This window comes from Sphaeramia orbicularis, chromosome 12, assembly GCF_902148855.1.
Source record: "Sphaeramia orbicularis chromosome 12, fSphaOr1.1, whole genome shotgun sequence".
NCBI classification, from domain to species: Eukaryota; Metazoa; Chordata; class Actinopteri; order Kurtiformes; family Apogonidae; genus Sphaeramia; species Sphaeramia orbicularis.
In genome coordinates, this window is record NC_043968.1 from 59,578,770 (window position 1) to 59,593,375 (window position 14,606).

A 14,606-nucleotide genomic window follows, 5' to 3' on the forward strand; every position below is an offset into this window, starting at 1 on the left:
CCTCAGCTGTCAGCCTAACATTAGCAAGCTAGTGTTCGTTGGCTAGTATACTTAGCAATGAAAATAATGAATCTGAAATGTATCTAAAAATCTGGAAAAACAGTCCTTGAACTGCCTGGATTTGGTCTTGTTGTCCTTAATGAGAAAAGGTATGCGATCCTATTTGTGGAGGTTTATTACAAATGTTGTTCTCCTTGAGGTTTTGTTGTCTTCATGAGTTCTCTGTGTTCTCCACTCATTTTCCTGCTTTTCCTTCTTCCCTTCTTTCCCTGCAGAACTGATTGGTCCTCTGGTGTGCACTCTTATGTTCTAATTGGTCCTTGCTTTTTGGTGTTTAATTACATTACATTTTTATCTACGTATTGACAATCTGCCCCACTATTCCCAGGATATTACCTAGCTGTAAAGTACAACCAAAAGGGTTGCCGTCCACATATATCCTAATGTAAATGTGTGTGTTTGCTGTAGGGGCTGTGAGCGCCGTGTCAGAGGTGTCCCAGCGTATCGAGAACAATACCCGGCGCCATGAGAACCACCTGCAGCTTTGCCGGGTGCAGAAACTGCTGAAAGGGCGAAAGACGAAGGTGTTGGCTCCAGGTTAGATCCTCTGATCACATATTCCTTTTATCTTCTCCGAGAACCACCTCCACCTCCTCTGTGTCTCTCTGCATGTATCGGTCTGTCTTTGGGGAAACACTAGGTGGGGGGCGCAACACACAGTATATATTAGCAAAAAAGGAAATGGTTTCAGTAAGGAGAGGTGCTACATTTGGCTGGAATGTTGTAATCAATAGAGTGGACTGGATTCTTGCAGGTGACAAAATAATTCTGTGTGCATATTACCTTTTAGATTAACCAGATTTTGTTTTGTATGAAAGCATGGCAGATGCATGAATAAACTAATGGAAAACATATAATAAATCATGAAAATAAGAATTTGTGACTTAAAATATCTCACCAAAACAATATAAATACTTCATTACACAACCAAGTATGTTTTATTAGGAATTAATAGATATAATATTTGGGCAATAATGTATTCTCTTCATTCAAACCATGTGATATGATGAGAATGAGAGTTCCCCAGGTTTCTGTGTATGTCGCATATATAGGATTAAAATAATATAGAAAAAAAATCGAAGAGCTTTTTATCTCTATTTGCTAAGTAAATGTGGATGTACATTTTTACTTCTTAAATTGGCAGCACATAGTGTAGTTTTGTGCAAAACAAAACAGTGAGCTTTCATTTTATGATCATGTTTATGTTGAGTTTGTGTAAATTTGGATAAGTCAACATGTAGAAGTTTAAGGCTCAAGGGGCAACAACTGCTGCTTGAAAGTTGAGTCAATGTAGAAGTATCCCTAAAGTGTTTTCACTCATAGACTTAAAAGTATTTCTACTTCTTCAGTGTCCCAGGTCTGCACTCTGATTCTGATCATTTTGTGTCATTTTTGTACATTACAAGCATTAACACATGTGGATCCATAAATGGCCAAATTGAGTGTCAAAAAGTCTGTCATAAACTCATAATGAACTCTGTAAATGCATCTAGAGATGAATGTAAAATGCGGATGGATTTTTCCATTCATACTGCTTATTTCCTTCCCCTGTTCCATTCCGGTTCCCTCTCTACTTGTGGAGTGGTGGCCCTTTTCTTCATGCCACTGCCCCTCCTCCTGTTGTTTGTCTCCAGAGGATCTAGCCTCCTCGTTGCTCCGCTCGCCCTGCCAATCTCCCCCAGGACCAATTAGAGCCCAGCCTCATCTCATGGACCAGCAGATAAAAAGGAAGCCAATGTGTGCTTATGTGCGCGAAGCCACGGGTGTGTGTTTGTTTGTTTGCTTGGATATGCAGGCTTGTTTTATGTGTGCATTCGCGGCTGTGTCAGCGTACGTCGGGTGCGAGCGGCTGAGTAGCAGCTCATCTCTCTAATGCCAATGTGGGAAGTTTCAAAAGCTTCCTCTCATCCAAGTTCTCAGGCCCTTCGCAATTCTGCCGGCTTCCTTTCCAGCCAATAAAGCTGTGGTCCCACTAGGCAGACTTCAGAGCAGCAGCAGCACCCTGCACCGGCAACCTCACACCGACCCTCCCCACCAGCACCGCCACTAATGTGGGGAAAAGAAAAGCTCTGCCTTTTACATATGAGACGCGTCAGAGCCCCTCAAACATATTAAGTAGCTCTGTAGGAGATGAGGGGGGCAATTGTGAGACACAAAGCCTGAATCAATGGGACATCAATACTGCAGACAGTCAGCCTGATTCCCTACGAAGCTGCACATTTGTGTCTGTCTGCCTGTTCCTCCAATTTAAGACAAGGATGTCTCACATTTTGCTGGCACTTTTCACATGGAGCTTTTCCAATTTGTTTCTGTATTAGTCCAACTGTTCCTCCTAATTGTTTTATGTTTTGTTTTTTTGTCCAAGGATGATGAGATTATAATAAATTAGTAATGAATGTTTTTATAGAATCTCATCTGGAAATTCGGCTCAAAATGGTAAATGTATATATGTTGTAAAAATTAACTGTTTTATTCACTATCCACAAAGAAAACTATAATGAAAAAACTACAATGAAAACTATATTTAGTGTCCTCTGGTTGTAAGTCTCAGTGAGCGAGTCAAGTCTCAGATCCAAATCCATTTGTGTTCACTGGTATAACAGATGTAGTGAACAATACAAAAGATATTGAGGGTATTTTACTGTGAAATGGGAGCTACTGCATATTGTGACATGTCACGTGATTCTAGTGAATCATTTCCAATGAGAAATGCAGTTCATTTACGGATTATTTTGACAGGGGTTTGATGAACAATGGACTGAAAAGAAACTTGGATGAATGTCATCATACTTTTTTCTAAATGGCTCTTGGATCTTAAAACAAATCAAATACATTTTTATCTTAATATGTTCTATGTTTATAGAACTATATACACATACAAACTTTTTTCTATCCAGCTGTCACCTGTTAGATGTCCCTGTTGTCCACTTAAATATGTGTTTCCACTGGAATGTGTCCCTGACCTACAGTAAAACCACTCTGTCCATTGATAAACACAGACTCGACAGGTTTGTCCAAAGTCTACAATGCTTAACCTGTGCAGTCCTCATCCTGTCCCGCCGGCTGCCCTCCGCCTCCCTCACATCTCTTGGACCTCAGGCACATCAGGAGGAACTGGACCCTTTGTAGATCAAACCTGGATGCCCCACCTGGTCCAGCCCTCAAGACTTTGTAGTAGAGCAAAGGTGCTCTTTGACAAGTGAAGCTGCGAGGCCTCGAACATGGAGACGAGTGCTTGGCACTTCCTGTGCTTTGAATCTGCTGCTGCCTCAAAGTATCGCAGAGGTTCAGATGTTGGCAGGGGGTCTGGAAAGACCCTGGTCAACAAAGAGAGACCCATCCTCTGTGAACTTTATCTATTTGACTGTATTTAATAAAGCCTTCACGTTATAAAAACCAGCTTTGTTTGTCAAAGCAGTTCAGAGTTTAGTATTTCACAAATTAAACTGACAGTGCAAGAATTTGTAGATGAATACTAAGTAACAGTAGCTGTCACTGTTTGATGTCATTGTTTGACAGAGGTGTCAAAAGTCCACATATTCTTTAAAGAAAAAAGGACAAGGACTGATTTGACATCTTCTCTACAGTAGAAGTAAAAAAGTACAAGTTCTGAAATGAACTGAAAAAGTCAGTAAGTTTTTATAAAAAAGCTGGCATCTGAAGGACACTTTTATCAGCTCTTTATGTACAGAGCTCAGCTAACTGAACCTCATGTCATATTAATGAAATGTGAAGACTACTAAAACATTCTGACTTAAAGTAAAAAACAAATTTCTGAAACTAATGAACATTAACTTTATTGTAAAACTTTTTCAATTTTAACAACAATCGAAAAATTGTTCTGCCTGTTCACCACAGTCCATCAGTCTCTCATATCTGTTTAATCCTTTTGTGTCTATTTCATCATTTTGCTTTGTGGTTTATCATGTCATTTACAGTGTTTTTCATTGCATCTTTTTTTTTATATTGCAATAATTTAGGAACAAAAAATACCCAAGTACAGGTGCATGGAAATTATAATTGTGTAACATAGCTGTTGAACTTCATCACTTCCTCCCTCTGCAGATTATGCATAATTGTGTTTTCGGATCCCATTACTCACAGGTTGTCATGGCTAAAGTGAAAAGGGTGTTAAGGTGATTTCTTCTTCCCTTAAGGATCACATGGTTTCAGTTACTGTTGGTTCACCATCCGAACCAGCTTCCAGGGGGTGGTTTATCCTCCAGGTGAAAACACACACTCACGATAGTTTGTTTCCCTTTATTTTGGCCAGGTGATCTGTGAATCCTTCTGCTGCTTAAAGAAAATGAGTCCCCCTTTATATAGGGAAAGAGCTGATGGCCTTATGCTCATTTATGTGCTTGTATGTGTGAATGAAATGCTTATTCATTTCGTTAATAGTTTTATTTCATTTAAGGTGTGCTGCAGAATAGATCTATTAAGGCAAACAGAGACATTACAATGTGTTAAAGAGATCCAGAGATTTAACTTAATATTCAACAAAAAATGAGTAGAAATAAAAATAAAGTAACTAAACAATTCTGTTGCTTTGCGTAATATGTATTTGGTAGTTTGATGAATCGGTGTGCCATTGTTAGAAAGAGAGCAGTGAGTTTCCTGAGTGGGATATTACTGAATTTGGAAAATTTAGAGAACTTTTGGAAGACTATTGTAGCTCCTTGGCTTTATGAAATTGCAGAATCATTGGAATGGTCCTCGAAGCTCACACTCTTTGTTCAGAAATTATTTAAAGTATTCAAAAGGAGCATAAGCAGACCTCAGCACATGTGAATAATGAGCTCACTTTATGGCTGTGGAAATGCGTCTGTTTCAGCACACTGGACGCTGGCAGCATTCTGATGCTTGAGCAAACATGAAACACATTACTGCTCATGCATGAATTAAGCACTAACACTCTGTTATCACAAAGAGAGTGTGTTATATTCTACCTCTGCATTTGTTAAGACCTTGAACCAGTACAGTAAGTCTCAGCTGAGGAGTGTTCACGAGTTACAGTTCTTTAAATACAGTAATAGTGGGAGATTAGAACATCTCAGAAGAAAATTTGAATGTACCTACTGCTTAATGCACCCTCACTCCTGTACTATAGCACTCCCAATCACAAATGGACTGAGAATTATTATAACTTAAAGAGAGGAAGATTAGTTTGGCACCCACTCACAACAATAGACTGTATTTGTGTGAATGGGTGCCATGGTGATTCCCAACACTTTCCGACAAACCACTCAAACGGGGGCTTCTGAGTCTTAAAATCACAGAAATGTTTCCATCGGGGCCAAAAAACTTGGCTGAATATACATCAGTCAAAGGTGAGAAAAAGTGAGGAAGAACTTTGAGTGAAAGACAATGACAAAAATCATTTTGTTGTTTTACACCAGTTAAAGAAGTCTTATGTACAACCGCGTTAGATGCTAAAATCTTTTATGCAGGTTCGTCTCCTGCACCACTATCATCTTATGTTTCTGGTGTTACATTGTTTGTGTCTTGTTATGTCTTTTATACAGTTAGTTTTATTATTTCTTTTATTACCCTTTTATGACTGAAGCTTCTCTGTATTTCACATGGATTTGGTGTGAACAAAATCTGTGTATCCTACTATATAATGCACGTTCTGTGTCTGTCCAGTCGATGTTGCAGCACAGGAGGGCGTTTGTACAGATTTTCCTCAGCCTTCACAGGCCTGATCGCCGCCAAACTCGCCACATGAACAGAAACATTACCTGACTATCTACTAGGCACAATTTTATGTCCGTATTCAAATGTTGTGAGGTATGCCGGGCGATTTTAGTCTCTCAGGCTATCGTACAATGGCACCACGGGTACAATGCTGCTAGTTCCAGATAATATAACGGCTAAAATTGGCTTAGAGGTCTTATTTATGTCTTTGTGCAAAAGAAATCAATCTAAGTGAATCCCCAAAGGAACTTTGTGTTGGTAAATGCAAGTTATGCAAATTTACAGGATTTCAGTTCTGTTGTAACATGTTGATGGTCATATGAACTATGTTTTCAGGTCAAAAATGTCCAATTTCATCACAATTAATGCTATATTTTCATGTCACAAATGGCCAAGTTTTATTTTAACTGAATTTACCTGAAAAACAAATATTCTATTCTTTTAGATTCCCCAATATTTCTTACAAGATTATATACTATATATCACGTTTTATTTTTACAGGTTGCAATATGGAGTATGGTGCTGATCCATCCTGCTTATGTTCCGCCAATACATACATTAAGAATGTCCCACATCACTTTTTAAATCAACAGTTTTCTAATAATAAACATTTTTATAAAGAAATAACAATTCTATATTGTTATTTACTCTTTAGTATGATGATAAACTATACAATAAATAATTCTGATACTAGTTTTTGCACAGGGATCATTAGTGTAAACGGTGGCATGGCTGCCGAGCATCAGTATGATGGGATCTGTAACAACCATGTCACATCCGTCCACTGCCACATTTTGTGTTTTTGTGTCAGCTGTTATTGTTTCAGATCCACAATACTAACATTTATGAATAAGAGGAGAATTAGCAATAGTAAGTATATAAGTTTATTACTAATAAAGTACTGGTACTGACCAGATCACCATGGGTAATGTCACGTCCGTCCACCAGCAAAAGTTTTCACATACACGTGCTATTCAAAATCTGATATTTCTGAAAATATAGCTTCCACTGTCAAATAGTGTCAGTAGTCTGTGCACAATTGTATTAGCATTATTTCAACACAGTTCTATCCATTTCGTACAACTTTTTTTTGACAAAAATGGCCACTCATTTGACCCCCTAAGTAAATTTTAGCTGATAAACTCTTCTATTTTTCTCATACTTTCTACTGACGTGTGGCGACCCGAGAAATAGCTTTATGACCCATTTTGGTAAGGTTTTGTAGGAAATGCTGTCTCATACAGTTTACGGTGATGCAGACTATTTGTACACAGCAGGCACATAACTTCTCATTAAGAGATATCGACTTGATGTTAAATTTTTACAATTTGTGCACAAACCCTTCAGTGAAAAAGTGGAGGATGAGAGGGTTTTGTGTTCATAAGAACATTTCTAAACGTGGATTCTGATCTGTGTTCTCTTGTCGGGAAATGTCCTGATCTGAGTGTGAGATGAAAGGATCGTCTGCCTCCCTGAAATAGCACATTATATTGACCGCTCGCTCTTCAAGTAAACATCTTTAAACGGATTATATATGGCTCAAACAGAATTTCATTTAAATCATATTTAATAGAACAATCACAACCAGCGCTGCAATCTCTGCGCAACACCTGAGAAAGTCATGGCGTGTCTCTTGACTGTTTTTCTGTTTGAGACCCATGGCATTTTAAAAGCAATTTGACCCCCGCCTGGCCCTGCCACTTAATCTCAGCGGGCTTGTCTGTAGCTGAAAATGTCCTCCCTGAGCCCCAGAGGCACAGCTCCGGCCACTCAGGCTAGCCGCAATCACAGGCTACTGACTGGGGCAATTACAAAAAACCCCAGACCCAGGCTGAATTTTCATCTTATCTATCCAAATGTCAGCCTCTTGCTTATTAGCTATCATCATGCTGCTGCCAATCACGGTGAAAGAGATGAGAGCTTTTCTCAGCAGCCACACCCCTACATGTCTACCTCCCACCGAGTCTGTCTTTTTCTCCACAGCTTTCATTTATCCTTTCAATTCAGCATCATTTACTTTGTCTCATTATTTTTGTTGACGGTTGAGCAGATGATTACTGTTTTACTTTCCTGCACGGTGAGTCTACTTAAACCCATATTGTGGGTCAGTCTCAGTGGATCGTTGTCAACCGTCTTCTGTGACTGATATTCGATGCAGTATTTATCTCTGCCTTCTTGCCAGTGGCGTCGACCTTGTCTATATTCAGTGTATTTCTGTACAGTTCTGTTATTCAGTGGTTTGCAATGATAAGCAGAATTTTAACTGTAAAAAGTGTTGTTTTATAACTGTATATGTTGCTCGTCAGTAGGGTTTCCTGCAGAAATACCATAAAATATTCATAATTGCTAGGGATACACCAATTGTGAAGTTATGTGCCGATGCTAATACAGATATATGATGATGTTTTGAGATACTGATGTTTGTTGTTTGGTAATTTAGTTTTTTTTTTGTAGTTTATTCCCACCTTTGTGCCAGGTCAGCAAAGACATCCCTCTAAACTGTTATTTTAATGTCATTCAGACCCTTCAGCACCACTGTCTTTGACCAAGCACCAAGTCAGTCAATCAAATGAATGAGTTAAGTTTTACTATACAGTAGAAATATATCAGAAAGTTCCAACATTAATCTTATATTCTCATCTCTCCTTCCAAAAACATTCCCTAGTAAGCTCATAAGTGAAAAAGCTGAAAAGTTGAAGAGATTAAAAATAGTAGTTGTGTCTTTACAGTGTTTTATGTGAATTGGAAATATCATATTAGAAAAGGCTGATGGAAAACTTTTTGTCTTTTTTTTTTTTTTTCAAAAATAGGTGATGGAACTAGTTCTAATTTGATTAACGTTGAACCCATCTGACTGATTAGCAGGTTCCCATAAAATATGCAAATATTAGTTACAGATGTGGACACCAAATTTGCCTTACTACTTCACATAACTGCCATACAAGACAATTCAGTTGACTGCAATATGAAACTAAGCCACTAGATGTTACAAACAATTCCGCATTGAACCTTTACATTCTGAACTTTAGAATCACAGAAACAAAGGGGAATGACTTAATTATGAAGCCAGCACATGCCATAATAATTCTGAATCTCACAACAACCAGATATAAACATGTAGTTGATTTATTTATCCGAACTAATTATGCTCTAATGATGAACTTTTGTGTTTATCAGTTTTTTTTTTGTTTTTGTTTTTTTGTGTGTGTGTGTTAACTGCTAGCATACATGCATGAGCATGATGGAGCTAAGCCAAAAGGCAAAGCTCTCGATTTACCGGTCAATCTACGTTCTAACCCTCACCTATGGTCATGAGCTAATAACTGAAAGAATGTGGTCGCGGGTACAGACGGCTGATATGAGTTTCCTTCGCAGGGTGGCTGGGCTCAGCTTTAGAGATAGGATGAGGAGTTTGAACATCTGGGAGGGACTCAGAGTAGAGCCGCTGCTCCTCCACGTAGATAGGAGTCAGTTGAGGCGGTTTGGGCATCTAGTGAGGATGCCTCCCTGGGGAGGTGTTTCGGGCATGTCCAGCCGGGAGGAGACCTCGGGGGCCAACCCAGGACACGCTGGAGGGATTATATCTCTCGGCTGGCCTGGGAACGTCTCGGGATTCCCCTGGAAGAGCTGGTGGAAGTGGCTGGGGAAAGGGCCGTTTGGGCTTCTATGCTGAGGCTGCTGCCCCCCGTGACCCAGACCTGGATAAAGTGGATGAGGACGAGTACGAGTGCTAGCATGCAAACCATTAGCATGCTAATGCCTAGTGGTCCAAACTCTTGCTTTACACTAATTTAGTTGAATGAATTAAAATTTATATTGAATGAAAGTGGAGCTGCAACTAAAGATGATACTCCCTGTGAATTAACCCAAACTACTTCATGTTGGGTCAGTGTTTAATGTCAGACCTTTGCAATGTGAAGTTGTCATAAATCGTCATTAGGAAATGGCACATAATTAGTGGTTGTTTGTTTGCAGAGAGTCTGAAGACATCAACATGTGCAAAGGTTTGAGGGGCTGGTCTCTGCAGCTTAAATTCATCTTTATACTATGACTACCACTACTATTACTGTGCAACAACTGTCTTTAGGCTTATTTATTCACACAAAGATGCCAGATGAATGGAAAGTTGAAATGGCCAAAAGGTTCAAGTAGCAGCATCATGTTTAGCCTCACATTAAGAGGTGTGTTCTCTTCAATTGCATGCTGGGATAAGGACTGATCTGCTGAATGAAAATGCCTGTGCTTGTTTCTCTCTTAGGGAGGTGGTATATCCGCGAGGGCTGGCTGAAGATGGTGCCTGCTAAAGGTGCAGAGGCTAAACCCAAGATGTTCTTCCTGTTCTCTGACATGCTGCTGCAGGCTAAGCGCTGCAGCCCGTTGCATCCCACCAACGGAGACAAGTTTGAAGGCCAACACGCCTACCCCCTGCAGGACTGCACTGTGGAGAAGGTGTTTGGCCACACCAGGAGCCAGGGAGGCCTGCTCAGCGTGAGTGTCAGCCAGTACAAACCACTACGCTCTTGGAATTATTACACGACAAGAAAATAGCACTTTTTCATTGATTTCTTGACTATGTGACCTAAGCACACTCTATAACATATCAACAATGGAAAAAGTAAATATGTGGTGTGATGACTTAGAGGCAGGAGTATGAGCCGAAAAATATTATTTTTCAAGGCTGGTGTCAATTCTTACGATTAGCATTCAAGGATGTGATAATCATTGTTACAGTGAATAACTAGAGTGAAATTACAATAAAAATGAAAATTGTGCTGTTAATTCCCAACAATAATTATTTTGACGGTAGGTATTTTCAGTTTTCACACTGGACAGGAGGAATTACACTGCAACAAGTACCTTCAAGAAAAAAACTAACTGAATAGGGTTAAAAAAAAAAAGAATAGTTGCAGTATGAGGAAAAAAAAAAGATTTACTGGAAAGAAAATATACCAGGCAGTAAGGGTGTGGATCTTTTACTATCTCACAATTCGATTTGATTCCGATTTTTGGGGATACATTTCAATTCAACATTATTTGATTCATAATGATTTCTGCTTCAATCTATAGGTGTGCAAAGGATCATGTCATTTTGCTTATGGCGCTGGTGACTTTTCTTTTAGTTCCTTGGTAAAGCTGTGGCACAGCTGTCTCAGTAAAAAACTTACAAGATGGTATGGCAAACTGTGGCTCCGCTGTCTGCAACATGTGGATGAACCCCTCATTCTCCACCACACTATAAGGCTGTAAGTCTTTGGTGATGAAGCAGGCAATAGACCTGGTTAATTTTTTTTGCCCACTCAGAGTTGGCAGGGAGTTTGGTGAGGCACCGCAGTGTGCGTTGGTTTACCGCTCGTGGCTGACTCTACACCACGTCCTTAAGCTCTGGGTGATGCCTGCAGATGTAAGCCGGCACATTTGTGGTGTTCCCAAAGTGCTTAATCTGCATTTTTCAAACCTTACACACTGTGAAGCTCATGTCAAGCTTGGTCTTCCTGGGCAAGCTGCAAAGAAAGTAGGGACGCACCAATACCACTTTTTTCCAGACCAAGTACAAGTACTTACATTTGAGTACTTGCCGATACGGAATACCGATGTGAGTACTTAATAATACCATTACAGTTCTTAGTTACTTTTGAAAATGTGCTTTATTGTTGTTGTCATTAGTCTGACTGGAACAAGGTGCTGCTACTGACATGTAATGCATTGTAATGACCGTTACTCAATCAAACCACCAGAGGGCACCGCTCTTAATCAACCATACTGGGCAAGTACCACTAAGAAAAGTAAAGTTTTTAAGAAGAAGAAGAAGAGTCAGTAATAACAAACATGGAGACTACAGAGGAGGTAACACTAATGTGGATACTAACATTGATATTGATATTGATGAGGGTAGTTGTCATAAATATGTCAGTCGTTTTTCTCTAACTCACACAGTCGCTCTTTAAACAGATCCTATACCTCCACGGTTCCTGGTGGTATTCTCCGTCTGGGTATGCATCCGCGAACACCTGGAAAACAGATGGAATGTACACAGAGGACGGACAGAACGCTCTGTCCGTATCTGTCTGTGTCTTTAACGTTACTTGCAGTCAGCATTACTTTTGTCACTCATTTATTTTGAAAAATCTCCACACTGCTGACATTACTCCTCCACCGCGTACCTGCTGCACTTATCTGTGAATGTCACGCTGCTGTAAGTGGTATCGGTGCGGCTGTATCGGAGTACTTTTACGAATACAAGTACACATGCTGAGTACCGGACCCGATACCCAATCCTGGTATCGGTATCGGTGCACCCCTAAAAGAAAGTAATGGTAGTCTAGTTCCACCCTTTCCAACCTGACAATTTATATTGAAATTAGGAATCAATTATCACTATCTGTGCAGCCCCTGGTGGGAAATGACTCTAGGAAATAAATTGTAGGAGTCATTTTTGCCAGAATGGCCATGAAATACGCTGTGAAATGGGCATTAAATTCTGTTCTAAGTAGTCTTAAGAAGGTCTTAAAAGACTTAAATGTAACTTGTAGAAACCTGTAGGAACCCTGTATATATGAGTTGCCTTTTATACTCGATTTAATGCTTTATCTAATAATCTATTTTTCTAATATCAGATTTCCACACAGAAAAAGTGGGTTTTGTTCTGTCAGAGCCATAGAGCACCACAGAGTGTGTGTCCTGGAGGCTGCTGGCAGCTGAAGAGTCAACAGATGAAGCTGTGGCAGCGCTGCTTTAAAACTAGTTTTACAGACTTTGCTAATAGTTGGTGCTGATGCCTGGAGTCAGAGACACAAACACACGGCTCCGTTTTCATCCAAGTTCAGGGTTCAGTTGGTTTTGTTCCTTTGTGGAACCTCTCTCCCTCCTCCATTTCTGTCGAAACTCCACTGCAGCACAGTAACCAGCTGTGGAGTAACATATTACTGCCTGTTGGTTTAAGTAAAATACCTGCACAGAAGCAGACAAACACGGGTTTTTATACATGATGGGAACATAACACTCATCAGCACAGACTGAGCCCCTCATTTTCTTTCTCCTTATCATCATTATTTCCCCTTATCTTTGTCTGTTTTTGTTCTCTTTAATTCCGACAAAATAAGGCTGTGATCCGTAATACTATGAACTCAGGCTGCTTTAACTTTCTCTCTCTTATGTTACGTCACATCCGCTTTCGAGCAACATTGTAAACACTCCACAGTAATGCCTCTACATGTCACTAAAGTGTACTGTATGTGTTTTAAAATCCACTTATTAGAGCATTTCCTTGTACTTTAATTCCCTGTGGTTGTTAACCTCCAAGTCCTTTAAGATTACTTTTCTAATGGAAAAACTAGGGCTGTGTGATCTTACAACAGATTGTAATCTGTTTCAATTCATCTTATCCATCTGAAAAATAGATCATCTTACCCATCATTTAAACAAATAAATGACAGCATAGTCAAAACTTCCCTAATCACTGACATTCATTTTAAAAGCACCATTTATCAGTTAAATTACAGTATGTTTTTTTACACCAAGCATTTTGTAGCATTAATGTCATTATCACAGGTGGCTAAGGTAGGAGAGTTTATGTCAGACAGTTTATAGTTACTTTAGTGTCTAAGTGTTCAATTTCAATCTGCATTAACTTCCAAGGTTCTTGTAACATGTTGTTTTGCTGCTGTTGAGGAAATGATGAAGAATTACTGTATGTCTATTAGCTGCAGGTCCAGTTTCTGAACTCTGATGTGAAGTGAGTCTAATTTATGTTGATACTTAAGAGTTACACTATATGGACAAAAGTATTGGGACACATTGAATTCAGTTGTTTCATTTCTAACAGGGGTCTGGGATATAAAACAATAATGGCAAATATCATAATATAGTTTTATATAGTGATACGCATCATTGCATTGCATTGATTAGTTTGGTTTAAATTATCCTTGCTCTCAAAATGCCTCAGAGATGGTTTTTAATTAATTTCTCTCAACATTGATTTTGGGTTTTTTTGTTTTGTTTTGTTTTGTTTTTTTTTATCCATAACTATGATTTCAAATGTTCTACCTCTAAATGTCTACAATATTTTTCATGCTCTGACTGTTAATAATGATTTTCTACCACAACTAACCATCTACTTTCTTCACATCTCACGTAGGAAGAAAAATCTCCCATTAAACTTTAAGGAAATATTGATGTTTATAAACTACATGGACAAAAATATTTGGACACATCATGGCTACAGCTGTAAGATGCTCTGTTCATGATGATTTGATGTAAACATTAATATTTCCTTAAAGTTTAATGGGAGATTTTTCTTGTTCTTCTGTGTTGAAAGAAATTAAAAACCATCCCTGAGGCATTATGGAAGCAAAGATAACAATTTAAACAAATCTAATCAGTGATATGCAATGATATTTATCACAATATAAAACTATATTATGATATTTGTTAATATTGTTTTGTATCCCAGACCCCTGTTAGAAAAGAAACACCTGAATTCACTGTGCCCTGACACTTTTGTTCATATAGTGCATGTTAGTGTAAAAACATTATTAATTCATTATACTACTTAAATGGGACACTGTAGGCTACCATAATCTTAGTAATTAATGGAAACATTGTATGTACAGGAAAATATGGATTTGATTTTTTTATTTCATCTATATCAAATAACATTGGTCCAAAATAACAGGGAAATGCAGAGGTACTAGTCAGAAAAGACACACAGCCTAAACCTACAGGAAACCTTCATTTGGTAGAGAGTTGAGAAAATTGTGATTCAGGTTGTGGATCCTGATTTTCCTCCAAAACATGGTCATATGATCTTTAGGTTACACTGTCCAATCTAATGAAAACCATTATTGAGATGT

The 14,606-nt window shown here is 38.8% G+C and overlaps 1 protein-coding gene across 2 annotated transcripts in view; it reads left to right on the top strand.

The window, feature by feature from the left end:
• arhgef39 (Rho guanine nucleotide exchange factor (GEF) 39) overlaps positions 1-14,606 on the top strand; it is an 86,183-nt gene that overhangs the window by 48,001 nt on the left and 23,576 nt on the right. For both annotated transcript variants that reach the window (XM_030148503.1, XM_030148504.1), the window contains exons 7-8: positions 469-597; positions 10,016-10,245. In XM_030148503.1, the coding sequence (XP_030004363.1) occupies positions 469-597; positions 10,016-10,245 (359 nt within the window). The remainder of the gene's footprint in view (positions 1-468; positions 598-10,015; positions 10,246-14,606) is intronic.